Source organism: Anabrus simplex, chromosome 1 (genome assembly GCF_040414725.1).
Source record: "Anabrus simplex isolate iqAnaSimp1 chromosome 1, ASM4041472v1, whole genome shotgun sequence".
In the NCBI taxonomy this organism is placed as follows: Eukaryota; Metazoa; Arthropoda; class Insecta; order Orthoptera; family Tettigoniidae; genus Anabrus; species Anabrus simplex.
In genome coordinates, this window is record NC_090265.1 from 1,556,277,921 (window position 1) to 1,556,302,710 (window position 24,790).

General features: G+C 39.7%; 1 protein-coding gene across 1 annotated transcript in view; it reads right to left on the reverse strand.

Annotated features, from left to right (window-relative positions):
• cic (Putative transcription factor capicua) overlaps window positions 1-24,790 on the reverse strand; it is a 519,891-nt gene that overhangs the window by 334,728 nt on the left and 160,373 nt on the right. The window contains exon 6 of the mRNA XM_067138869.2: window positions 23,535-23,665. Within this exon, the coding sequence (XP_066994970.2) occupies window positions 23,535-23,665 (131 nt within the window). The remainder of the gene's footprint in view (window positions 1-23,534; window positions 23,666-24,790) is intronic.

Genomic DNA, 24,790 nt, shown 5'->3' on the forward strand with positions numbered 1-24,790 from the left:
TATACGAGAAACTGTATATGTGAACTGAGTGTCTGTATGGCGCAGCTAATCTTATATGATAAAATGTATTGAGCACTTCGCATTTCCGTGTTGGCAATATGTGTGTGCATCGGACTGTAAGGTGTACTCTGACGACATCTATCCGCGAATGGTGTAACTTGTATAGCGCACTGACTCTGCTCTCCAGAGCTTGCAACGATCGCCTGACATTACCGCTTCGCGCGGCCTACCCTGGAAAGCAGCTGTCCGCCGTTAGAACTTATTGTAGACGGACGCTGGCAGCCATGCCTCCGTTTTCATCACTTAAAATGAGTGATAACCCTACTGGAACTGGATAAAGCAATCCTGAAAATCCCTTTTAGGGATTAAATTAAGTTTTGGTTTATTCATTCTTAAAAACTTAGAATGTAAGATAGTGTAGTGTAAATTTTGTTTGGTGATGGTAACTGCCAGCGCATGGGTCAGCATTTGGGTAAGATGTTATCGTATATCTCTTCATGACTGTAAGTACCTTATTTTAATTTTATTTCCTTGTGGAGTCATATTATACCTCATTTATGTGTCTTGTGATTATTGCTGTGTGAATCATGGTAAGATTTGGTTTGTGTTCTACTCATACTTTGGTTCATACTCCATGTTGGTTTTTTTAAAGTTCTTATTTCCCCCTTTGTTTTTGCTGTTAACTTTAAATTTTCTTTGCCTTTCTAAATTTTATTTTTCCCCTCTGATATATTTTTATTCTGCTCGTTTGGCATGTGTTTCATTGTATTATTTCCTTGAGGCATGTGTTGTTGCTATATCTTATTTATTGCTGGTCGTTTCTATGTAATACTTGCCAGTGTTGGTGCTAAATTTTATTTTGTCAATCCGTTCTGGTTTAATTGATTTCCAATCCGAATGTTTCGACCCCATTATGCCTGTGTGTTGACCTATGCGCTGCGTAATCACTATTTGTCACAGTTTTTTTTTTTTTTTTTTCAGTCGAACCTGCCCTAACGGACACCCTTATTCAGCGGACACCTCCCTATACGGACAATTTTTGCTCGGAACCGATTTTATTTTACATAAGACAAGTGTTAAATTGGCCTCATTTAAGCAGGCACCTCGAACTCCGGACAGCAGACATCGCCATTTACCCATCCACTTGACTTAAGTGGACACTTTACATGTTGCAGGACAATTTATTACGCCGGACCACATGTCATCCTTTCTTTAAAACCATTCTTCAGACATAAGAAAATCCCTTTTGAATGTTTGTACTATTTCAAGTGCAAGGGGAGATAAGGGGAATGCAGTTCTACCTAGTGGTATAGGCCTATTCCGAGAATTCTAATTGCCCAGAAATGTTGCCAGAGACTGTTGACTCACAAGTTACCTGGGGATTTTCTTCCCTTCTTGCAACATTCTATTCATAACTCGGATTGTCGCTGATAAGGTCGAGCTCAGGTAGTCAACTTGAGAAGGAAAAGACAGTACAGGCACTAATTAGTGAGACAGAAATACTGTAGCATTTCAGTTGTCTGTTAAACATGATTAACAAGGGACGATCGTATTTAGATTTCAAGGCAAGAAGGAATGTGATTATAGAATGTGACAAGGGACTTTCAGTGAAAAAGCTTGCCGAAAAATTCAACTGCGGGAAAACTCAAACACTATTGTGAAGAACAGAACTGAAATTTTAAAGGTGTGGGAGGAAAATACGAATCAAGGAGTGAAAAGAAAGAAGGAGTCAGTTATTTCAGAAGTGAACATTGCGGTATATGAGTGGATAAAGTGTGCTCGAGTAAAGAAACTGTGTGTGAGTGGACCAATGTTACAAGGAAAAGCTTGAGAAATCGCAAATAATCTGAAAGTTGAGAATTTCATAGTTAGCAATGGTTGGTTAGATTGTTTTAGAAAAAGTCATAACGTTAGTTTCAAAACAGTCTGTGGAGAAGGTGGTGACGTGTCTGCCAGTGAAGTAGCAGATTGGAAAGATAGGTTACCAGACATTTTGAATAGTTACGAACTGAAAGACATTTTGAATGTTGATGAAACTAGTCTGTTATTTAGGGCGATCCCGAAGAAGTCACTAACTTTGCCGAATGAAAGTTGCAAGGGTGGGAAAATGTCAAAAGAAAGAATCACCATTTTGTTGTAACGCACTCGATGAAAAGGAAAATCCTATAATAATCAGTAAATACTTGAGACCCAGGTGCTTTGAAAACATGGACTTAAATTGTCTTGAAGTTGAATGGCATGTGAATAAAAAGGCATGGATGACGTCAGCAATATTCGAGAATTGGCTCCTAGCTTTGGATATCAAGATGAAGGCTAGAAACCGTAACATGACCTTATTGCTAGATAATGCTACATGTCATCCAGAAGTACGGCTTTCAGATGTAAAACTCTTGTTCCTTCCACCCTATACCACTTCTCATCTTCAGCCATTGGATCAAGGAATCATTCAAGCATTCAAATTAGACTATCAAAAGAGGGTTTTATGGTCGTTAGTGGCACACATGGTTGAAGCAGACTCAGCTTTTGATTTGAAGAAGAAGATCAATGTTGGCGAAACAGTTTCATGGACAAAGGCAGCCTGGAATGCAGTCAGCGAAACCACAATCAGGAAATGCTTTGAAAAATGCGGCATCACTAATTCTACAGTTGAAGAACAAACAGAGGTAGAGGTTCAAAATGAATATGACGAACTTCAGACTTTAGCAACGACAGCTGGATTGACGTATGATATTGAAGCCGATGAAGAGAATATTCCTTGCTGTAACGATCTCGAGGGTGACTGGCAGTCCCGCCTCCAGGACGCACTTTACGGTAAGCTTTCTGTGTTATCAAGTTATACAGTAATTGTACGTTGCACGTATTGTAAGGTCCATGTTTGTTTGCACTTCAACTCCTCATTCATTTTCTTCTTGTGATAGACAGCTTTTAATTCTTTTAAGCTAAATTTTCAGCTTTAATTTAATTCACTGCACTTCGTAAATAATTCTAGCTATCCATAGCATCCTTCATTAGTCGTACAAAAGGACCATTTTGAATAAAACTTGTTATCATTTCACAGAGCCCGAATCAGGAACGAAAAGTGACGATGACAGTGAGACAGTAGAAGAACAAGAAGTTCTGTCAATGAGGCAGGGACTAAATATGCTTAAACAGATAAAGAATTTGTGTGTCACGCCGGACCGCGAGTACGGCAAGAACACTATGGAACCATTTAACACACTTTATTCCGTTTTCGAGAATATCGCAGTTAAGAAAACGTGCTAAATTTACACACATGAAGCGTCACGATTACTTCACGAAGCTGTAATGTATGTAAATGATGTAAAATCACTTAAAATAACTCTCTATGAAATACTAACACAGCAACGACTTAGAATAATAAAAATAAAGATATGTATACTTATATTTAAGGTGGATGTTCTTTGCCGTTAAAATGTTTGATTATTTTTACAAACCTGTTTTAGCGGACACCTCTCGTAACAGACTATTTCTTCGGAACCGACGGTGTCCGCCGAAGGGAGGTTCGACTGTATTATTATTATTACTATTACTAATTAATTTTAGCCTAGTAAAGTTATATCTCCCTTTTATATTTTTTTATTATTAGGTTCGTTACGACTCCTGAGGATCACGAGTGACTTGTTCGGTACATCTTCTTTCTTCCCAATACCTCTTCATTCTCTCACTCCTCCTCTTTCTCTCAGTTTCCGTGATCTGAATTTGGATTCTGGTGTCTATCCATCTGTGATGAAGCAGAGATCTCTTTAACTGCTGCATTAGAAGAGCTAGATACCTATTATGAGAAAAACCAACTCAAACCAAATCCAGCTAAGACTCAAATTTGTGCGTTCCATCTGCGTCATGCACAGGCCTCTCAGAAACTCAAAGTACTATGTAAGGGGAACTTACTGGAACACTGCTTTACACCTAAGTACCTGGGAGTTATGCTGGATCGCACATTAACATATAAGAAACATTGCCAAAACCTGAAACAAAAGATAGCTGCCAGAAACAACAGTCTACGAAAGTTATCAGGAACAAGTTGGGGAACACAACCACAAACAATTAGAACATCAGCTCTAGCTCTATGCTATTCTGCAGGAGAATATGCCTCCGCGGTTTGGTACAGGTCAGCTCATACAAAGCAGGTCGACATTGCTTTAAACGAAAGCTGCATGATCATTACTGGATGCTTGAAACCTACACCCATTGAGAAGGTCCAACTTTTAGCTGGTATTGCTCCCGGTGAGATTCGTAGGGAGGTAGCAGCTAACAAAGAAAGGTTCCAGTCATCTTCTTCAGAAGCACATCCTCTCTATGGATACCACCCAGCCACACAGAGGCTAAAATCTAGAAAAAGTTTTATCCACACATCAGTTAACCTTGAGGGGAAAGCAGAGAATGCTAGAGTCACAATGTGGAAAGAAAGAATCCACCACCTTTCCAACTGGATAGAGCCGAAGGAAAGTCTTCCATGTGGACACCAGGAGAAGTGGACAGTATGGAAAGCCCTTAACAGACTCCATACGGAAGTCGGCAGAACAAAAGTAAATTTGCGGAAGTGGGGCTTCTCAAGTGATTCATCACTTTGTGATTGTGGAGAGCAGCGGACGATCCAACATCTATGTCAGTGTGTTTTATGTCCTTCAATGTGCACTATGAAAGACTTGATTGCAGCCTCCCCCAACGCTATTGACGTCGCCCAATACTGGGCAAGCATCATCTAGCTCTTGAAGATTGTTGCTCTATCTGTGATTGTATAATAGACTTGTATATTTGTATAGTAGGAATGTAGATATCTTGTTGCTTTTTGTTAAATATCTGTAAGTGAAGTTGATACTTCTGACACGAATAAAGTAAAAAATCCATCTGTGACCTTCCACGAGCTTTTTGTATTTGGACCTATCCTCCACTGTCATCAGTGGATATTTTTCCTTTATGCCAATAGTCTCCCAATCTTCTCTGACTTCCTTCATCCACTTATTTCCAGTTAAGCAGGTTGCAATCCATACCTTCTATGTCAGCCTACGGTCATCCATCCTCATGAGATGTCCAACAAATCCTAACCTTCTCTTTCTTATCACACTCGAGAATGGTACTATACTCGCATATAGTTCCTGCCTTGATCTGTGTACCCAGATTTCACCTTGCTTTCTGGTGCCCCATATATGTCTCAAGATTCTTTACTGCAGTTTCAGCTAGATTTGTTAATGCCAACTTCGCGTTTTCTTCCTTCTCATGTAACAACACCATATCATCTGCGAAGGCAAGGCAATCCACTATGACATTGTTTTTGATCTTATATCCAATCTGTACACCTTCAATTCCCATGGTTCTATTCAACTGTCTCCACTGCTTCACCACTTTATCCAAAACTATGTTAAATAATATTGGCGACAGACCATCCCCTTATAATACCAATATAATGGTCCGTTATTGGACATTATAAATTTTCCAGCTAACTCATTCTTGGTTACCTGCGTTTCGCCCTCGTGTGCTAAGTTGGGCTCATAAGTTGTCTGGAAAATTTATAATGTCCAATAATGGACCATTATATTGGTATTATAAATTTATTCATTCAGGACAAATATTACATGTTCCCTATGGAAATCAACATCTATATCAGACCATACCCTTGTCGGACTCCTGTCATAATTTCAAAGTTGTCCGACAACATACTCCGGTATTTTACTCTAGCGGTTGTAGCCTTCAATGTTTCCCCCACCAATGCATGTGTCGCAGAATCCAATCCTCTGTCGCGTAGGATGTTCAGTAGTGTGTTCCTGTCTATAGAGTCGTAGGCTTTTGCGAAGTCTACAAATGTAACTATTGTGTCCTTTTCTTTCCTTTCCTTTCCTTTGTCTGTGTTCTATGATTCTCTTGAGTTCAAAGATCTGTTCTACGCAGTTTCTCCCTTTCCAGAAACCACCCTGGTATTCTCCTATGGTCGATTCAAGCTGTGCTTCCACTCTGTTCAGCAATAATCTCAAGAGTATCTTGTACCCAGTGTTTAGCAGTGAGATACCTCTTTAGTTATCCAGTATTCTTTTGTCTCCTTTCTTATGTACTGGTATAATTATGGCTTCTTTCCAGTCACTAGGTATCTTATTTATCCAGATGTCCATTATTATTCTGTGCATGCTTTCTTCCATTGCAGGACCACCCCATTTGATCTCCTCGGCGCATATACCATCATTACCTGCCGCTTTGTTGTTCTTGAGATCCTTGATTGCCTTCACAACTTCTGTTCTGGTGGGTGCTCGTCCTTGGTTGATGTCTCTGCTGTACTGTAGAGTCATACTCCCTGTGGGTGCTTCTGTGTTCAGTAGCTCTTGGAAATATCTTGCCATTTCCTCGCATACGTCTTTTTCACCTATTTTCAACTCGCCATCTTGTCCTTTCACACAAGGTTCTCTCGCCCCATAACCCTTTATCCTGCTCTTCATCTCCTTAAAGAAGGATTGTGATTTGTTTTTCTTAAACGCATGATCAGCTTCTTCCAGCCTCTCATTCCACCTTTTCCTTCTGGCATTCCTGATTGTCTTCGCTGTCTCGAATGTTGACAGGTCCTCTTCCTTCTTGGTAGTCTGCCACCTTACCCACATCTTCCTCCTGTACTCTACCGCCTCTTCACATTCTTCTATTCACCACTCGTGCTTCCTTCTCTTGTTATTAGTGGCCAATCGTTTGGATTCTTCTCTAACCTTGTCCTTTAAGTTTTCCCATTTACTCCCCACTGTCAGGTTCTTTCATGTACTGATCTCGGTTTTTGTTCAGCAGTTCTCTGTCGATCTGCTGTGAGTTTGTGTTCATGTTTCTCCTAGTTCTGCTTGGTATCCATCTACATTTGATTTCAGTGAGATAGTGATCAGACTCCATTCTGCTGTTTTTCCTGACTTTGGTGTTCATGATCTCTGCATGGTTTTTGTCTCAGATCGCTACGTGGTCTATCTGCCTTTCACCAATTCTATTGCCCGGACTTACCCAGGTTGTCTTTTTACTCGCCTTGGCTTTATAGTGTGTGGTCATGATTCTCATCTTGTGTCTTTTGGACAAGTTCGCAAGCCTTTCTCCATTCTTATTTGTTCTCTTGTGTGCAGGGTAATCCCCTACAGGGCCTTTGAATCTCCTTTCAGTGCCTAGCTGTGCATTGAAATACCCCAGCAAGATCATGACACCTCTCTTGTTTGCTTCCGTTACTACCTTATTCAGTGTGTTCCAGAAGTTTTCTGTCCCTGCCTTGTCTGTTTTGTTCTTATCATTTGTGAGGGCATGTGCATTGACAAGCGTATAAGTTTTATTGCCAATTTTCATCATCAAGTATGACAGTCTCTCATTCACACTCCTTCAGTCAATGATACTACTCAAGAAGCTTCTGTCTACTATAAACGCCGTACCAAACATAAACGGCTGTTGCTTCATCTTCATACCCGGTCTTCCCTTCAATATTATATATCCTTCCGATTCCATCGTATCTTCATCTCTGAATCTCGTTTCTTGTAGAGCCAGTATGCCAATTCCATGTTCTCTCATTGCATCTAGGACTTGTTTCAGTTTCCCCACTCTGATCATGGTCTCTATGTTGATGTTTCCTAATTTAAAAGTTCTCTTCGGTCTGATCTTATGTGACTGGCGTATAGAGGATGTTTTTGAGGTATTGGGGAGCTCCGACTCTCCCTCCGCACACGTTACAGGTTCCCCAGAATCCGATAACCTGCTTGCGTCGACTGAGGTCGACGGGGGATTAACCCTTTTATATTTATAGCTTACAGTTAATCGGAACTTGATATTAAGCACCAGATTTCTGTCCCTATACATAATGAAGCAAATTCTGGGACGTACAAAATTTTAAGTTGGTTTTATTTCAAGTTTTTAATCTTAAAATGTGATTATCTCAAGAAATTATTCATTTAACATATATTGTTTGGTGGGGTTTTAGGCAATTCCTTCATGGAGGGTTTTCTAACGTTCGGTATCGTTATCTTTTCGGCACATTGTTGTATTATATTATCTTTGCCTTGACCTATTCCATACTGTGTCATTGTTGCTCTATCTTATCTCTCCCTGGGCTTTACGTAACTGTGTCATTATTGTCTTATCATGGGATTGCTTCTGTTCTTGTGTGGCATCGCTGATTATTATTATTTTGGTTCTGACAATCGTTTTTGACTCTGTGTATAAATTAACTCATTGGCTTACTGGACCTGACTTGGTTTTGATTGTACAGAATATGAATATTAATTTTCTTCGTTTTCTTATCTTTAATTTTATGTCGGATTTGAGTTTAATTCATTTATGTTAATATTGTTCTCATTTGGGGCCAGTTAACAATAACATCTTCTCAAACATACTATTTTGGTCCAGATATGTCGATGACACTCTGGTTATTTTAGATGACAGAACAGTAAATGCAACTACCACCCTTAACAACTTAAACAATACAGATACTAATAATAATAATAATATTTGCTTTACGTCCCACTAACTAATATTTTAAGGTCTTCAGAGATGCCGAGGTGCCGGAATTTAGTCCCGCGGGAGTTCTTTTACGTGCCAGTAAATCTACCGACACGAGGCTGACGTATTTGAGCACCTTCAAATACCACCGGACTGACCCAGGATCGAACCTGCCAAGTTAGGGTCAGAAGGGCAGCGCCTCAACCGTCTGAGCCACTCAGCCCGGCAATATAGATACTAATATAATATAAAATTCATATTGGAGTCCAAGTCCAATAACTCAATACATTTTTTAGATCACAATTAAGAGACTGCCTTCCTCGCTAGAATATAATATCTATAGAAAACCAACACAAACAGCGACAACCATCAGGAGCGACTCCACACACCCATACACACATAAGTGCACCACTTACTACAGTATAGTAGACCGGGCATTAAAACTGAATACTATGCGTACCAACGCTAAATATAACGGATATAATACCTCATTCATAGAATGCATTATCAACAAATGTAAACATAGGCCAAAGTCAACATTAACCAAAGAAAGACCGAATCCCGCCCTATATGCCACCTTCACCTTCATTGAAAACATATACAGTGTAACTAACATCTTTAAGAAACATAATATCCAAATTTCATACAGAACCAACAATAGAAATATAGAAATAGTGCACAATTTCAAGTCAATAAACAAATCTGACATTTATGCAAAGTCAGATGTTTATCATTTCAAATGCAATAACTGCTTTTCCTCATACATGGGACAGGCCGGAATAAGTTACAAAACAACTAAGGTTAAGTTATAAGGAGATTCCAACCTTCCAAAACTTGTCAATTTCTATATAATGGTTTTGTTAATTATATGATATAACCCAGCTTAATCTCTAGGACGTGTTTCGTTCTGATTATGGAACATCTTCAGCTAAAAGATTTGACAAAATGGCAAGACAATTAAAATACATGTGATGGTTATGATGATAAGATAAAATGTAAGAATTTTCAAAGTTAGATACCTAGAACACGCCAATGCCATTAAGTATAATAGGTTTTCGGCAATAGGCCAACACATCCATGACTCAAAACATAATTTCAGTACGATAGAACAAGACCTAGAAATTCACAAGAGCATAAACAAAGGCCCTTTGCTCGATGTTACGGAAAACTGTTTTATTCATTTAGACCAATTCTTTAATCCCAATCTAAACCTCAGTGAAATATCAGAAAAACCTAACATTCTTTTCGACTTCCCAATCAAAATCTTTAGAGGCATCAAACCCACAAAGAAGAAGTCTATCTTTTACGCTCTGCACAACACTCTCCTACGTCGCACATAACCACCACTCCATCCCCCTGACCCACCTTAACCTCTGCCTTCCCATCCCTTCCACTCCACTCCTCTCCTTTCTCCCTTACCCTCCGCCCCTCTCCTTTTCCTGCCCTACCCACCTCCCCTCTACCACACACTCAACTTACTCATACCCATTCACGTTCAGTCCACATCTCTTCTCACAACACACAAGTGCGTTGAGCAAGGTGAGTCCCATATTCCATCACATACGGCTGCGAATTTACCTTACCCTATCTCAAGCAATCCACTTTATTAACTTAGCCTTTCTTTCTTTTTAGGCTTCACTGCCTATGTTGAGCTGAGACCACTTTAATTTAAAATTCAACATTATTCAACCACCCAACTTTAGGCGTACCAGCCATAAACAAATATTTGATGGCCTTGTCAACCGCACACAACACAGGACCTTGACTTATATATAATAATATATAATATAATAATATATAATAATTATGATAATAACAGAAGGACTGGACATCAATTTTATCTTATCGTTTTATTATACATACCAAGATTTTTACTCTCATTCATCAGACCAATTTTATTGTGTACCATATTAAACTAAAACGCCTGTTATGCGTTAAATTACTCCATCATATTTTACCCATTCTTTCATTTAGCTCTAAATGTAAAAAATTGTTAACCATATTTTGTACTTTGCATTGCATCTATTATGTACACAGTTTTATGTTACGTACCCTGCCCTCTTTGTAACTTCTAGCTGATGATGACGCCACTAAGCATCAAAACCGGTACTAGTAACAATAAACAACATGTTGTAAACATCTTATACAACATACTTAGTACTGAATAGGTTGAACCTTTCCTCAATTCTAATTGTGAATCTCAGTTCAGTACGGGAAAATGAAGTTCTTAACTTATAATTACCGCTTAGTACGATAACATTTTTCCTAGCTCTGAAAATGTTATTTGTCAACCCTGTGGAAGGAACGTGATTTCCAACTCGGGTAAGAGCCCTCACTGCAGTTGTGTGATAACAGGAAAAGGCCTTGAATTCTTGAACTTCACAGGATAAATTGCACCTTTGAGAAGCAAGTCATTAGCCTCAGAAATGCTCAGTTTTTCTTGCCAGTTAGCAGTGAAACTGCAGAATAAAGCAATGAGCCTGTTTGTACTTGTATTTTGCATTCCATTCAGAAATTAGAAAAGTCATTCTGTTGCAGTCGCACGTGGCCATATATAACCTTCAATTCATTGTCTACGTGTGTGCCCAGAAAAATAATGTTTAATAACCAACTGGTCTAAAATAAAAGGCTTCTACTAACATTTGTTTTAGAAAGATTGTGATCTGCAATAATACTGTACTTTGATATGGGACCCATCCAACCCTTTCGCACTCAGCCTATATGTAGGGGTTTGCTGAAAGAAGCTCAAACTAATTTCTGTGATTTTCCAATCAAATTACAAAAAAATCAACACGTAAACAGTTTAACACATATTAAAATAAAATAAGTCACACTAATACAGGAAACTATGAGCATTTCAGAAATAAATATACCTCGGACGTATTATTATTATTGGTAAAGCCAAAAAAAAAATATATTAAACTTTGAAAAAAAAATTTAAAAAGTAAATTATGGTTTTCAATGACAGAAAGATCAGACATTATTGCGTCTTTCTTCTTTACTCTTAAACCTGAAAGAAATAACATTTAATTCTGAATAATTTTATATCAATATGATGTGTGTGCTGCAATCCACTCATGAAGTATGGCACAAAGTTATTCACTGTACACGTAACTGTCATCGATGTTAGGTCCTCGCGGTCTGATGCAAGGTGAGCATGTGTGACTGTGCCACATCCCAAATAACGGGTATCACTTTCAGCAAAAGAAGGACTTTATTAGTCTAAATCATCTAAAAATTCAAGGATATCGGCCTCATTCGGCCTTGAATATGGCCTAGCCATTATGATAAAAACATGGCGCAAGCACGTGCAACAACGGAGTATTGAGGAGTAAAATTATAGTTTGCAAAGTACAGTGAACACACGATATACCAAAGAAACGAAAGAAACCCTAAACTGATAGCAAGATCGAATTGTTGTATTCATAAGCCAACCAAAACACATCCTCACAATAACAACTTTGAATAACCACAACATAAACTTTCATGGTCAACAGATTTCAAATGTCGAAAATAAAAATATTTTGTAGGGCTGGTGGATATATCTGTAGAGTAAAACACAAATTCATCGCTTTAAGTTACTGTCACGATCAAATGTTACCATTTAACAGCCACGCAAATGACCAAAATCCCTAAATAGGACAGAGCCAATGTATCGGCGCCGTGAGCTTTCTCGCCATACCAGTGCGAAAGGTTTAAATGCTTTCATATTTGTTGTTTGGTGTTTTTAACACTTTTAAGTGCACTATTACTTTATAAGCCACAGCGGAATAAGTTTTCATATTTGTTCTCTCGTGTTTTTCACACTCTCTTCTGTTACAAGGGAACATCCACAATGGTGAAGTCGCCGATCACGATGAAACTTAGAAAACACATCGAGGTACATGTAAAAACAATGCCAGCATCAATTTTAGGCGCCAACATTCATTAGCGCATTAACTAAGGGGCCTAAAAGTTGCGACATTTCAAGTTCCGCGCGAACAGCGATGAATTCCTCCTGACCAATGCTTAGCCGGAACACTGCTTTGTGCCACACCTCTGCTTCTCCTCCCCTCCGCCCCGCCTGGTTCAGCACCACTCGTTTCCCTCTCCCCGCGCTGCCGTCTGCTTAGCTGTCGAACAGAACCTGTGCTACACTGCGTACGCTATCAGCCTTCCTCATAGCTCTCCCTTGGAATTTCCACACTGCATAGGCAGTTTACATTTTATGAAATATTTACGAAAACGTTTGCGATGAGTCCTTAAGGGCAATATCACTGCGCGTGTGAAAAATTATTTTTGCATCTTCAAGCAAAACACGGAAGTCACGGTGAAGAAGGTCCGCTGAACTTTCGGGAGCTGCAGCTTTATGACGCGATTGAGGGTGAGTGTTAAGCAGTCAACTATTGTCAAATAGGTTTTGACGCTCACGGGGAGATGTCACACTGCGGACATAGGCCGTAATAACGTAGATTGAAGCGTGGTCTTTTGCGCTGCATGTGAAATTGTAGGTTTATGATATGTTGAAACCGATAACTCTGTCCGACTCGCTGGCTGAACGGTCAGCGTACTGGCCTTCGGTTCAGAGGGTCCCGGGTTCGATTCCCGGCCGGGTCGGGGATAGGTTGCTGTCTTGAAGGTGACAGTCTCTATTTGGAGGACGTTACAAGTTTGACGTACAAGTCTGATCAGTCGGAGGAAACCGAAAAGGATATTGAATATAGCGAGCCAGAACCGGGACAAAGCCAAGACAGTGCCAATTCGGCGGACACCGTAGACTTACAGTATAAAACAAGAGCAGTCAACTTCTGGAGGAGTGGAAAACGGAAAAATCTTAAATTTACAACTGTGCAAAAGCACTTCCGTCGTTTGCATAGTGTGTCACAGCTCTCCGCCTGGAAAAATGTTATGGAAGAAGGAGGCTCTCTCCGAGACAAATTTGGCCTTATTGCGATGGATTGCAAGAAAAACTATGACGCGGAGTACCGTACGTCCACCATCCATGACGCCACAATCAAACATTGGGCAATGCAAAGTGCCCGCTCTCGCGGGCTCCATGACTTTAAAGTGTCCTCACGCTGGGTGTACGACTTCAAAAAGAAATTTGGGATCACATCCCGAAAAATTACTGTCGTGACAACAACGAGAAAACTTGATAGGGAAAGTGACGTTATGGTGAAAGCCCAAATGTTTGTGGAAAACGTAAAAGAAAAAATACAGTTACACAGCCCATCACATGTTTTTAACAGCGACCAAAGCGGCTTTAATTTGGAAATGTACACCGGCAGAACATTAGCACACCGAGGAGAAAAGTCGATTAGCACGGTGGTCCAATCAATTCCCTCTACTACGCATAGCTACACGATTATGCCTACCATGTCAGCAGAAGGTGAGCTACTCTCCCCGTTGCTAATCGTTTTAAAGGAAAGAAATGGCATTTTTGGTTCCCTTGTTAAGAAACTAATATTTTCACACGAAAATATTCATGTCGTGTGCACCACGTCTGAAAAGATGGGCAAAGCAGAAATTCAGAGCTGGTATAATGACATCTTGAAACCAAGTTTACCCGATGGACAAAATATTTTATTGTTAGATTCTTTCTCTAGCCACAATGCGCTTGTTCATGGCACGGAAGTTGAAGTTATGAAGATTCCAGCCGGTGCTACAGCCGTTTGTCAGCCATTTGACGTGTATGGGTTTCGGATTTGGAAAACATACACCAGACGAATGTATTCCGGGCTGCGACTTATGAATACCGGCATCGTGCTGCATCAGCGTAACACCATCTTAAAGTTGCAATCACTGTTACATTTCCAGCTGACATCTCCTCGATTCACAAACATGTGGAAGTACTCGTGGTACCGCAGTGGGTACCTTGATGATCATCCTGGACAATTCGAAGACCCGGTAGTGTATTCCTTTGACAGTGTTGGCTTGGTATGTTCTTTGTGCCCGAATACTGGTTTAGTCAAATGTGTGTGGTGTACAAAGGACTTGTGCGTCACACACTTCTACGAGGAACACCACTATTGTAAAGCATACGTCCCTTGAGAAAAGTATGGTGCCTGTTGTTAATTGTGTTTTGTTTCAGTCGTCTTTTCACTATTTTGTAATGTGTCGAATAGACCATAAATTGTTTTTGCTTACTATTATTGACGGGGAGTTTGCCCGATGTAATGTATATGGAGTCATTTATTGTGGTACCTTGTAATTTTTTGTTGTTGTACCAGTTCATACAATAGCCATGTACACTTTTACCATACCTGCCAACTTTACAAAACCAAAAATCAGGAGATTTTGATATGAAAATCAGGAAAAATCAGGAGAAATCAGGAGATACATTATTGGTCAAAACTGCTTATTCTACGTCTAGCACAGTACAGCACTATGATATATTTATAACACTTATTGTCTCAAAGCCCGACTGTTGCTATACGAAGCTACAATTCTAAAAATTACACATCTCTATTCCCTCACAGGAAGTATGTGAGTGAGATGATCGGTCTCTGATAATATTTCCAAAAAATAGCATGAATGCATGATCCACACATGTGAATCAGTCATGCACTTAGATGCCATTACTTAGCAAATGCATAGATTAATATATTGCATCAAGCTTCCGTGCGATTATGCGAAGCGCAATACTATCTGTATCAAATAACTAGCTGATGTACTCGTGCTTTGCTACGGAAATCTCAGAAAGACTGTCCTTACAGTTTTCCCAACTGAAGTGTCAACATAGGTCATTACAATGACGTCAGTACGAATGTTGCGAATAAAAGCAACGCTGTCATATGAAATATTCAAAAAAATGAAAAACAGCACATTTTCTTACTTTTAACCAAAATAACACGGTGTCAATCTAACAGTTCAAAGTTCCAGAGCTACAATGACCAGGACGCAGACAGCCGTGAACACTCCTGTGTAATTATTCCGTTTAAGTGTGCACACTGCTCATTCCAATCACTGCCCCAGAGTAGGGATTGAATAGCTGGAATACTATGCTGATCCAGTGTGCTACGTACCAGTAGTATCAGAAATTTTATGAACCAGAGGAATAGCATGCTAAAGAAGAGCGAGATCTAACTTCCCTGTTACTTTCCGCAAATATTCAGGCAGGCTGTTATACTCAATAACAGTACGCAGCAGTAATCCCATCTATCGGAGATAAATGGCAGAAGAATACACAAAGCACATCACATCAAACAATGGCCAATGTAATGTTATTGTTGATCAATTTTATGAGCTTTCTATACTGCAGGCCTTCACATTTAGTTTTCTTCTGACTCTGTGATATTGGAGCATCTAATGTAAAGTGAGTCCTCCTTTCTTTCATGACTCCCTCTTGTGTTATTATTCCAGCGATCGTTCCTTCAAGACTTTTTTCTCATTCTTATAACCATTTTCACAATTTAATTTCATTTTAGTCGGTACACTAAAACTGAATAAGACATAAATAATCGGAAATTGTATTCTCTATTACTTAGTTACGAAGTAATTTTCGATAGACTAAGATAGGTAATCAAAAATTAAATTTCTGGCACCTTCCCCTAAACTACCATTTTGAAAAGGGTGAATAAAATTATGTATAGCATAGACTGTAGTTCCTTATTCCCCGACATAACATACCGATTTTCAATAAATTCTGTTCTCCCATTTTCTCGTACCTCGGCGCTTATATGGGCTTAGCAACAAAAATCCAAATTCATGAATATCACTTATCATAGCCGGTACGATAAAAATGTGTAAGACAAACGATACGAAATTTAATAATATATAACTTTAGTTATATAGTATTTATCAACAGGGCCAATAAAAAAATATAAATATTTGAGAATTACATCTTAGGCCTTCCCCTAAACTACCATTTCACTCGGCGTGAATAAAATTATTTATGGCCTAGATTGTAGCAACCTATTCCCGGACTTTATATACCGATTTTCATTAAATTCTCTTCGGCCGTTTTCTCGTGATGGGCGTACATATGTACATACAGATATATATGCATACAGACAGAAATTACGGAAAATTAAAACTTGCATTTCGCCTTGTTACTGCGGTCACGGCCGGTACGGAGATATTCTTTTTTAATTCTGAGCAATGTGCAGACAAAACTCTCTATTTATATTGAGATAAAATTAGTCAGAATTTTCTCCAAATGGCTCCTAAAATCTCTAGAAAAGTCACTAGTCGTTATCATTGAAATCCTGTCACTAAATTACTAAAAGACTCCGTATATAACGATTAGTCTCTAGAATCGTCTAGACTGATGTGAACGAACACGAAAATAGCACGCGAGAACGAGAGATTGACAATCGATATACGCGTCGAAAAACATCGCACATTCGCGCACATTTCGCGCATTTCGGCCAATGAGCGAAAGACTTCCGGCCACTGGCGTAAAAAAAAGCTGAAAAAACGGGATTTGAAAACAAATAAGCTAAAATCGGGAGAAATAATAGAATAATCGGGAGGCGGGAAAAACTGTCGAAAATCGGGAGTCTCCCGCCTAAATCGGGAAAGTTGGCACGTATGACTTTTACGTATTTAACTGCCATTGTACTCAGAACACTGTAGTGTGATACTTTAATATGGCTACTTGTTGAATGCATAGACCTCTGTCAGCTATAGCGCAAAAGTACGAGTAAGTAGGACTACAGCTCTGCCTGTGATTACGGTATATCTACTGCATATATAAATGCTCATCTTTATTTCTTTTTAAAGACGTTGCTTATTACGTCAATCATTCCATGTCATACTCATATCAAAGTTGTCTATGCATTTAATTGATTTATGTTCGACAACCATGGCTGCAATTGAAATGTGTTGTGCCTTTCACTGCAAAACATAAATACATCATTCAATACAAGCACAAATAAAAACATTCTATCTAGATTCCTTATACCAGAGTACGTAATACGGGAAATACCAGCAGTTTCTAACTCGGAGTTTATAATTGCTATTGTTCGCGATTTTGTTTCGTTATGACACAACTGATAGCGTACACAAAATGGGGGTAGGGGAGTGGACATGAAAAGAAGGTCTGGACCTGTAACCATATTTTGATATCCTGAGGTACAACATCTCATTACATTCACTGAGATCCTCTACCCGGGCACGTAATTTCTTTAAATAAAAGGATATTTAACGTTGTTTTAAGGTGGGTGATTTATTTTAATAAATTTCATATGTATGTCCACTCTAAATGACACTACCGACAGCTTCAAGGTGTTTCAGACGTAAATAATAATTTAAGCCTAGGTCAGACGCGGTACCTTATACCACGTTGTCCACGCCCGATGGTGCTTAACTCAGGGTTGTACCCACGAATTGTCAACTCACCGGAATTAGAAGGAATGAAAATATAACATTTGCATAAAATATGAGTAAATACGTTCAGGTTATTTATTATCATTATGTGTGAAACGGAACGTGATTTAAAGGATTTCAATAATTATAGTACGTAAAGAAGCAAAATATAGCGCCGGTTTCGTTCCACAGCCAAGCAGCCGGCAAGCGCGAGAAGGGAGGGGAACGTGCCGGGAAGAACCACTTGGAGGGTAAAAGGCGGTGCAGAGGGTGTGTCTCCAGACGGGAAGTGTGTGTGTGTGCCGGCTTAGTATTGGCCAGTAGGTATTCATCGCTGATCGCGCGGAACTTGAAATGTCACAACTTTTAGGCCCGTTAGTTAACGCGCTAATGAATGTTGGCGCCTAAAATTGATGCTGGCATTGTTTTTACATGTACCTCGATGTGTTTTCTAAGTTTCATCGCGATCGGCGACTTCACCATTGTGGATGTTCCCTTGTTAGAGTTTTCACTGTACCTGCGGATATACGACGCAAAATCCCATTATAATACCAATATAAATGGTCCATTATTGGACATTATAAATTTTCCAGCTAATTCATTCTGGTTACCAGCATTTCGCCCCCATGTGCTAGGTTGGGCTCATCAGTTTGTACCTAGCACACCCACCAAGACGTTGGCTAGTGTACACCGTGGAGGCCACTGCATAGGCTACTTGGAGCCACCGGCAGTGCCAATGCACTATGAAAGACTTCGTCTCACTACCAAAAATTGATGCCTGCTTGGCCATCAGATGATATAGATGTTGATTCCCATAGGTAGCCTCAACATCTATATCAACAAAATCCCATTATGTCGGAAGAAAAATTATTAGTGTTTCCATATCCTGTTGGATAGATTTTATTTGTGTATTCAGGAGTATGTTTTCTCGCTTAAAATGTTCTTTTTCCTTGTCCCCTGCAGAAACATCTTAACGAGGTTTTACTGTAATGTATAATGTGTTACCCTTAACCTAAAGTGACAAATGTTAAAGGACACACTATATTAAATAAATTTGCAGAATTATTATGAAACAGAATGTAGGACATGAATAAAGCTATTTTACAGGCAAATAATATTACATAATTGTGATAATGTATTTATAAAATCCTGTCTTTGCTGGTAGGACCTAGTGTTTACAGTGCACACTATGTGTTCTGGTATAGGCTAGAGCAATTTTGTTACTTTCATAGATCTGTCTCTGTCTTGTCCTTGGCTTTGACAATATGAAGGTGACTGAGGTATGAGTGATGCTAGTAATGCCAATCCTTATGCAGCCAGTCCCTGCTATGAATGGTGTGGAAATGTTGCTCATAGGGTCGGTTGGTGTATGCATTTCAGTGTACTTGCCAGACTGATATGTAACAGCAACTCTGGCTCGGTGAGGAAAGCAACGGGAAACTACATCACTCCTCATTTCCCTAGTACGCCTCTTCAGTGATGCCTAGGCCATCTATGACAGCTGATGGCAGAGCTGTTGAGGATCCCACCAGCGGCATCGCTGACGGATTGAACATACATACATACATACATACATACATACATACATACATACATACATACATACATACATACATTTATAAAATGGTGATGTTCATTTTAGATAGCCCCAGAACAGTTTCTGTTAAAGCAGGGCCTCTCAGGGTGCATGCACTGTGCAAAAGACGACTTCGCTTGGTTGACCATAGTGCAGACCCCCACTCCTCGATTTGGAGCAATAGCACTGTCACTCACTTTCCCCACACCTGTCTCGCTTGCTCCGCCTGTCTCCCTCTTCCTCACTTGCGTGGAAGATTACGCATTACTTCTTTTAAGCGACGTACATTCCACTTCGTCCGAATTTTACAGTGCCTACCCTCGTCATTTTTATATCGCCTCTTCAACTTATATTGTGTGGACTTGACCGTTAATGTCTTGCTTACTTATGCATTGTTATTCGGGTTATAATCGGCTGATGATGACCCAGACTGGGGTCGAAACCGGTACCATTTCCACTTTTAATTAAATAAGAATGTAATCTCCACATCTCTTATTTACTTGTATTGAATAGGTTGAACTACCATATTTATTATTTCAATTTAACTACTTTCCACATACCGGAAAGTGCTAGTGAAGTTGTCGGAAGAGCGGAATGTTTCGTCTTCCCTGCGTCATCCTGTGTGAAGGAAGAGTACTTTCGCATCGTGGTTCATTCATAGTGTTGTGCTGTTTTATTTAAATATGTATCCTATTTATGACATAGTGTGCATTTTATTATAAACACCCTTTTCACGTTGGAGAAACGAAGATCAGAATGAAGTTCTACGTTTTGATCGCCCTACTGAATCACTACAAATTTGTGCTACAAAAGAAGTGAAACATTCCGCTAAATCTTACAATCTTAGTTTCAAACGATCGTGGTTTAAGGAATTACCATGGCTGTGCTCCTCTCCAGCTCTACAGAAGTTGTTTTGTTGGGCCTGCTTGCCTTTTATCAATAAAAATAACGTTTGGAATAAAGAAGGATTTTCAACCCTTTTGAACATAATACGTTCTTTACATAAGCACTCAGACTCTGCAGAATATAAAATACGGCAGCTAGATTTCAAGACATTGGAAACAAACCAAAATACGATCTCTGATGCCCTGAAGGAAAATGCCACTGTAACTGTAACTGTACAGTTCAGTGAAAATGTACATTTAAACAGGCTTTTCCTTCAGTTGGTAATTGTTGCAGTGCTCTATTTAAGTAAGGAAGAACTAGCTTTTCGTGGTCATGACGAAACATTAAATTCAATAAATTGTGGTCACGTGCTGGACCCTCCGCCAGTCACAGATACAAGATACAAGTACAAAACAACCAAAAACAACACGTAGTTCCTAAATCTTGTCCACCTCTGTGGTGTAGTGGTTAGTGCGATTAGCTGCCACCCCGGAGGCCCGGGTTCGATTCCCGGCTCTGCCACGAAATTTGAAAAGTGGTACGAGGGCTGGAATGGGGTCCACTCAGCCTCGGGAGATCAACTGAGTAGAGGTGGGCTCGATTCCCACCTCAGCCATCCCTGAAGTGATTTTCTGTGGTTTCCCACATCTCCTCCAGGCAAACGACGGGATGGTACCTAACTTAAGGCCATGGCCGCTTCCTTCCCTCTTCCTTGTCTATCCCTTCCAATCTTCCCATCCTCCACCAAGCCCCTGTTCAGCATAGCAGGTGAGGCCGCCTGGGCGAGGTACTGGTCATCCTCCCCAGTTGTATCCCCTGACCCAGCGTCTGAAGCTCCAGGACACTGTCCTTGAGGCGGTAGAGGTGGAATCCCTCGCTGAGTCCGAGGGAAAAACCAACCCTGGAGAGTAAGCAGATTAAGAAAGAACGAAAGAAAGAAGTTCCTAAATCTGTCGCTTGAAACCGAACGGGTAATAGCTCTTCACCATACTTTACAGCCACGAGGCGCCACTGGAACCAATTCAATACAGACGCCGTTAGTACTGTACGAAGTAATCAAAATGAACTCCCGAAAGAAGTTATGAAGCGGAATCTGAAGAAAGGAGAAGTATCCGTTTCGTATCGGAAAAGGTTGATGGCTATCAAGTGGAGGGATAAGAGGGAAGTCTGTATGCTGAGTAGTATCCACGACAGTGAAATAAAGACAGTCTCGGATAGAAAAGGGGGGACGAAACAGAAACCCCTTATATGCATCGATTACAATGATGACATGGGAGTGTCGATCTATCCGATCAATACATTGTTACTTATGCACTACAAGAAAGAGAATGAAGAAATATTACCAGAAAATATTTAGACATTTACTGGATCTAACGGTAACGGTGTTCAACTCCTTCATTATACACAGAAAGAATGGAGGAAAGTACACTAATCTGCAGTTCAGAATGCATCTTATCGAAGAAATTCTGGGCAATTATACAGGATCAACTCCTCATAAGGCACTTCCTGTGTGAATCGTAGAAGCACATCCTCCAGATCTGTCCACGAGATTCACAGATAAATATTTTCCTGAAATGAATTCCCCTTCTAAATCAGGCAAAAGGAAGCACAAAAGCAAGAGGTGTGTGGTGTGTGCTCCCCAAAAGGAAAGGCACGACGCAATCTTATGTCGTAATCTATAATCTATATCTTATGTGTCCGGACTGCAGAGTGCCCCTGTGTCCCGCTCCCTGCTTCCATGTTTATCATACTCAACAACTGTACAAGACATAACGCTGTGAAGACTGTAAATATTACATGTAGTGCAGTGTAGTGTAGTGTAGTGTATATAGTCTCCGTGTGTCCGTTATAGATTATAGGTATATAAACTGGATCCCACAAAAGCGCTAACCAGCATAACAGAAAATGTCATATTATAATTTATTCTATTCTCAATGTTTTAAGTACATGTAAAATTGGTAAATCTACAATTTAAATGTACAAAATGTTTCTTTCCAGGCAGACATTATTAATAAACTGCTTAAAATATTTAGGTGTAATTTACTGTATAAACGAAATCCACAGTTTTGCCATTAGGAAGAAAAGAGCTCAGTATTATAGTGCGAAATCACTTAGTACGCTCTTGCATAAAGTATTTGAAAATTAAAATAGTATTATTTTTTAACGCTAAAATACACTATATTCAAGTTAATATTCCTGTTACGAGTCCTTCAGCAGTTTATTTTAGTCTTAAATTGTTTTTAAGCAAGTAATTAAATATTTTCTTCAAGCAGGGAAATCCCTCCCCACCTAGGAGTGAGCCAGAGTGTACAGAGCTCCCCGCTTAAGGGGTTAAGCCAGTAGTAAGCTGAACCTATAGTATACTAAGCCGAAGTGTTAAGCATTGGAAATACTTAAGTTGTGTGTGAATTTGTATATGATGATGCTGGATTTAGAATGTTAAACTATTAGTATTTCTTATAATATTATCTTTCTATGGAATTACTTGTTGTACTCTTGTTGTAGTTGTTTTGTTGTTGTTGTTGCTGTTTAATTATGTTTTTACTTTACTTTATTATCACACTACTGTAAGTGATCACTGCCACTGGGATATTTCTCAATTGCGATGTATTTGTTAATAATAATTAATAATGTTATGAAGATTAGCAATTCAGTTGGCAAGAAACGTAAGACGATTGGAACAAGTATACATTTTAAGTACTTTATGCTTTGTACTTCCCCAATATAGTAGAACAGAAAACAAAATAAAATTGAGGTATAGTAAACACAATGCAGTGAGCTTACAATTGTGACCAATAGTATTCTGTAACAAAATTTCAAGATGAAACTATCTGTTTTCAGACAGACTATACGGGAGCAAAGCTGGGTGAACTACATATAAAGAACATGAACACAGCAAGAATGACTGCTGTTACAAACTGGTGGGAACAATATTACCATTAAGCTGAAAGAACTTGAGTGCCATTGTCACTTCAACAGACTCGAAAAACCTGCAGCAGCTGAGGATGTCCAATATTTCCTCAATCAGAAAGCAAGATTTGAGGAAACAACGGCTTCCTCCAGCCAGTATCGCCTTCGATTTACTGAGATGTTACTGAGGTAACGAAATGGACAACTGTTTCAACAAGAATAAATATGGGCTATAGACTGGAGTTCAGCACCTGCTGCTCACCACGAGATGACAGAAAAACAGCTGCACTGCATCACACTATGCAGGTCTTCAAAACATCAAACTGTGAGAGAGGCAAGCAAAACTAGGAATAAAAATGTGGGAACAAAAACAATATAAAATATACAGGCTTTGAAGAAGTAATGTTTTAAAACTAACCCAACATGTTAGCTGCCTCTGTTTCCTCCTGATCAAAGCGGCCAGCAACACGTCGATCACCATAGTTAGGAGAAGTATCCGAATCTCGGGATGTCTCCTCGCCATCCATGTCTCGCATTAGACCTTTACCCCTGTAAAACAATCTTTTTTAAAGACACACTGAGGATGTTGCCAGTTCAGATGAAATGGGGAATTCTGAAAAAATTTACATAAAACACAGAGAATATACAATACCTACCAAATTCAGAGCAAGCATATTAAATTCATATGAGGGTTGGGGCATAAGTCATGGCATCTATTTTTCTCCTCACATCTACACAATGCACCACCATACAATGGTCATAATGTACTGTAAAGCATGACATACACAGTACATGGGCACAGCACAAGATGACAATGCGTTGTACCACGCACAGAGCGATGGAACTGCAGTGATGAGTCAGGCTCCATGCAGAATGGGTATGATGAAGTGGGAACAATGTGTGTACATTAAACTGGTCATTCGCCAAGATCGCAACAACAAAGAACATTATAGAAAGCTTGTGGAAGCTACAGGGTATAAGGCCCTTCTGTACCAAACCATTGCTGGGTGGGAAGCAGCATTTCAGCACGGAAGTGGAACAAGCAGCAACAAGCAACGGTCTGGAAGACCTGTTAGTGTCCGGGCTGATGCCATGTGCAGTAATTACCCAGTGCACGGACGTGGACAGAAGATGGACACTACTTAAGTTACAAGCCGAAACAATGTAATCCTTCTCCATGATAATGCCAGACAGTATACAGCAGAGGCTGTATGACTTCAGCACTGGGGATGGAGAGTACTGGAACAATTATCATACTCGCTGAACCAGTCTCCGTGCAATTTTGACCTCATCCCCAAAGAGAAAGAACCACTGTATGGGAGATCGTTTGGGACATGAGAGGTATTACCGATGCTGTGAAACGTGGGATTGCACAATTCACACATGATGAGGCAACTGCTGCTTGACGTCTCTCGCCTTGTCAGCAATGTGTTGTGGACGATCTAGGGGACTAATTTTTGAGGGTTTAAAGTAAAAGTTACTGTACTCTTTCAGAATAATTATTATGCAGCACAAGAATTCCATGGCTAACAGTTTCCTCACCTTATATTCTACACCTGGTAAATTTATTCAGCATTATTTTATACATTCCACTTCTTCTTCTACCGAGCTCGATAGCTGCAGTCGCTTAAGTGCGGCCAGTATCCAGTATTCGGGAGATAGTAGGTTCGAACC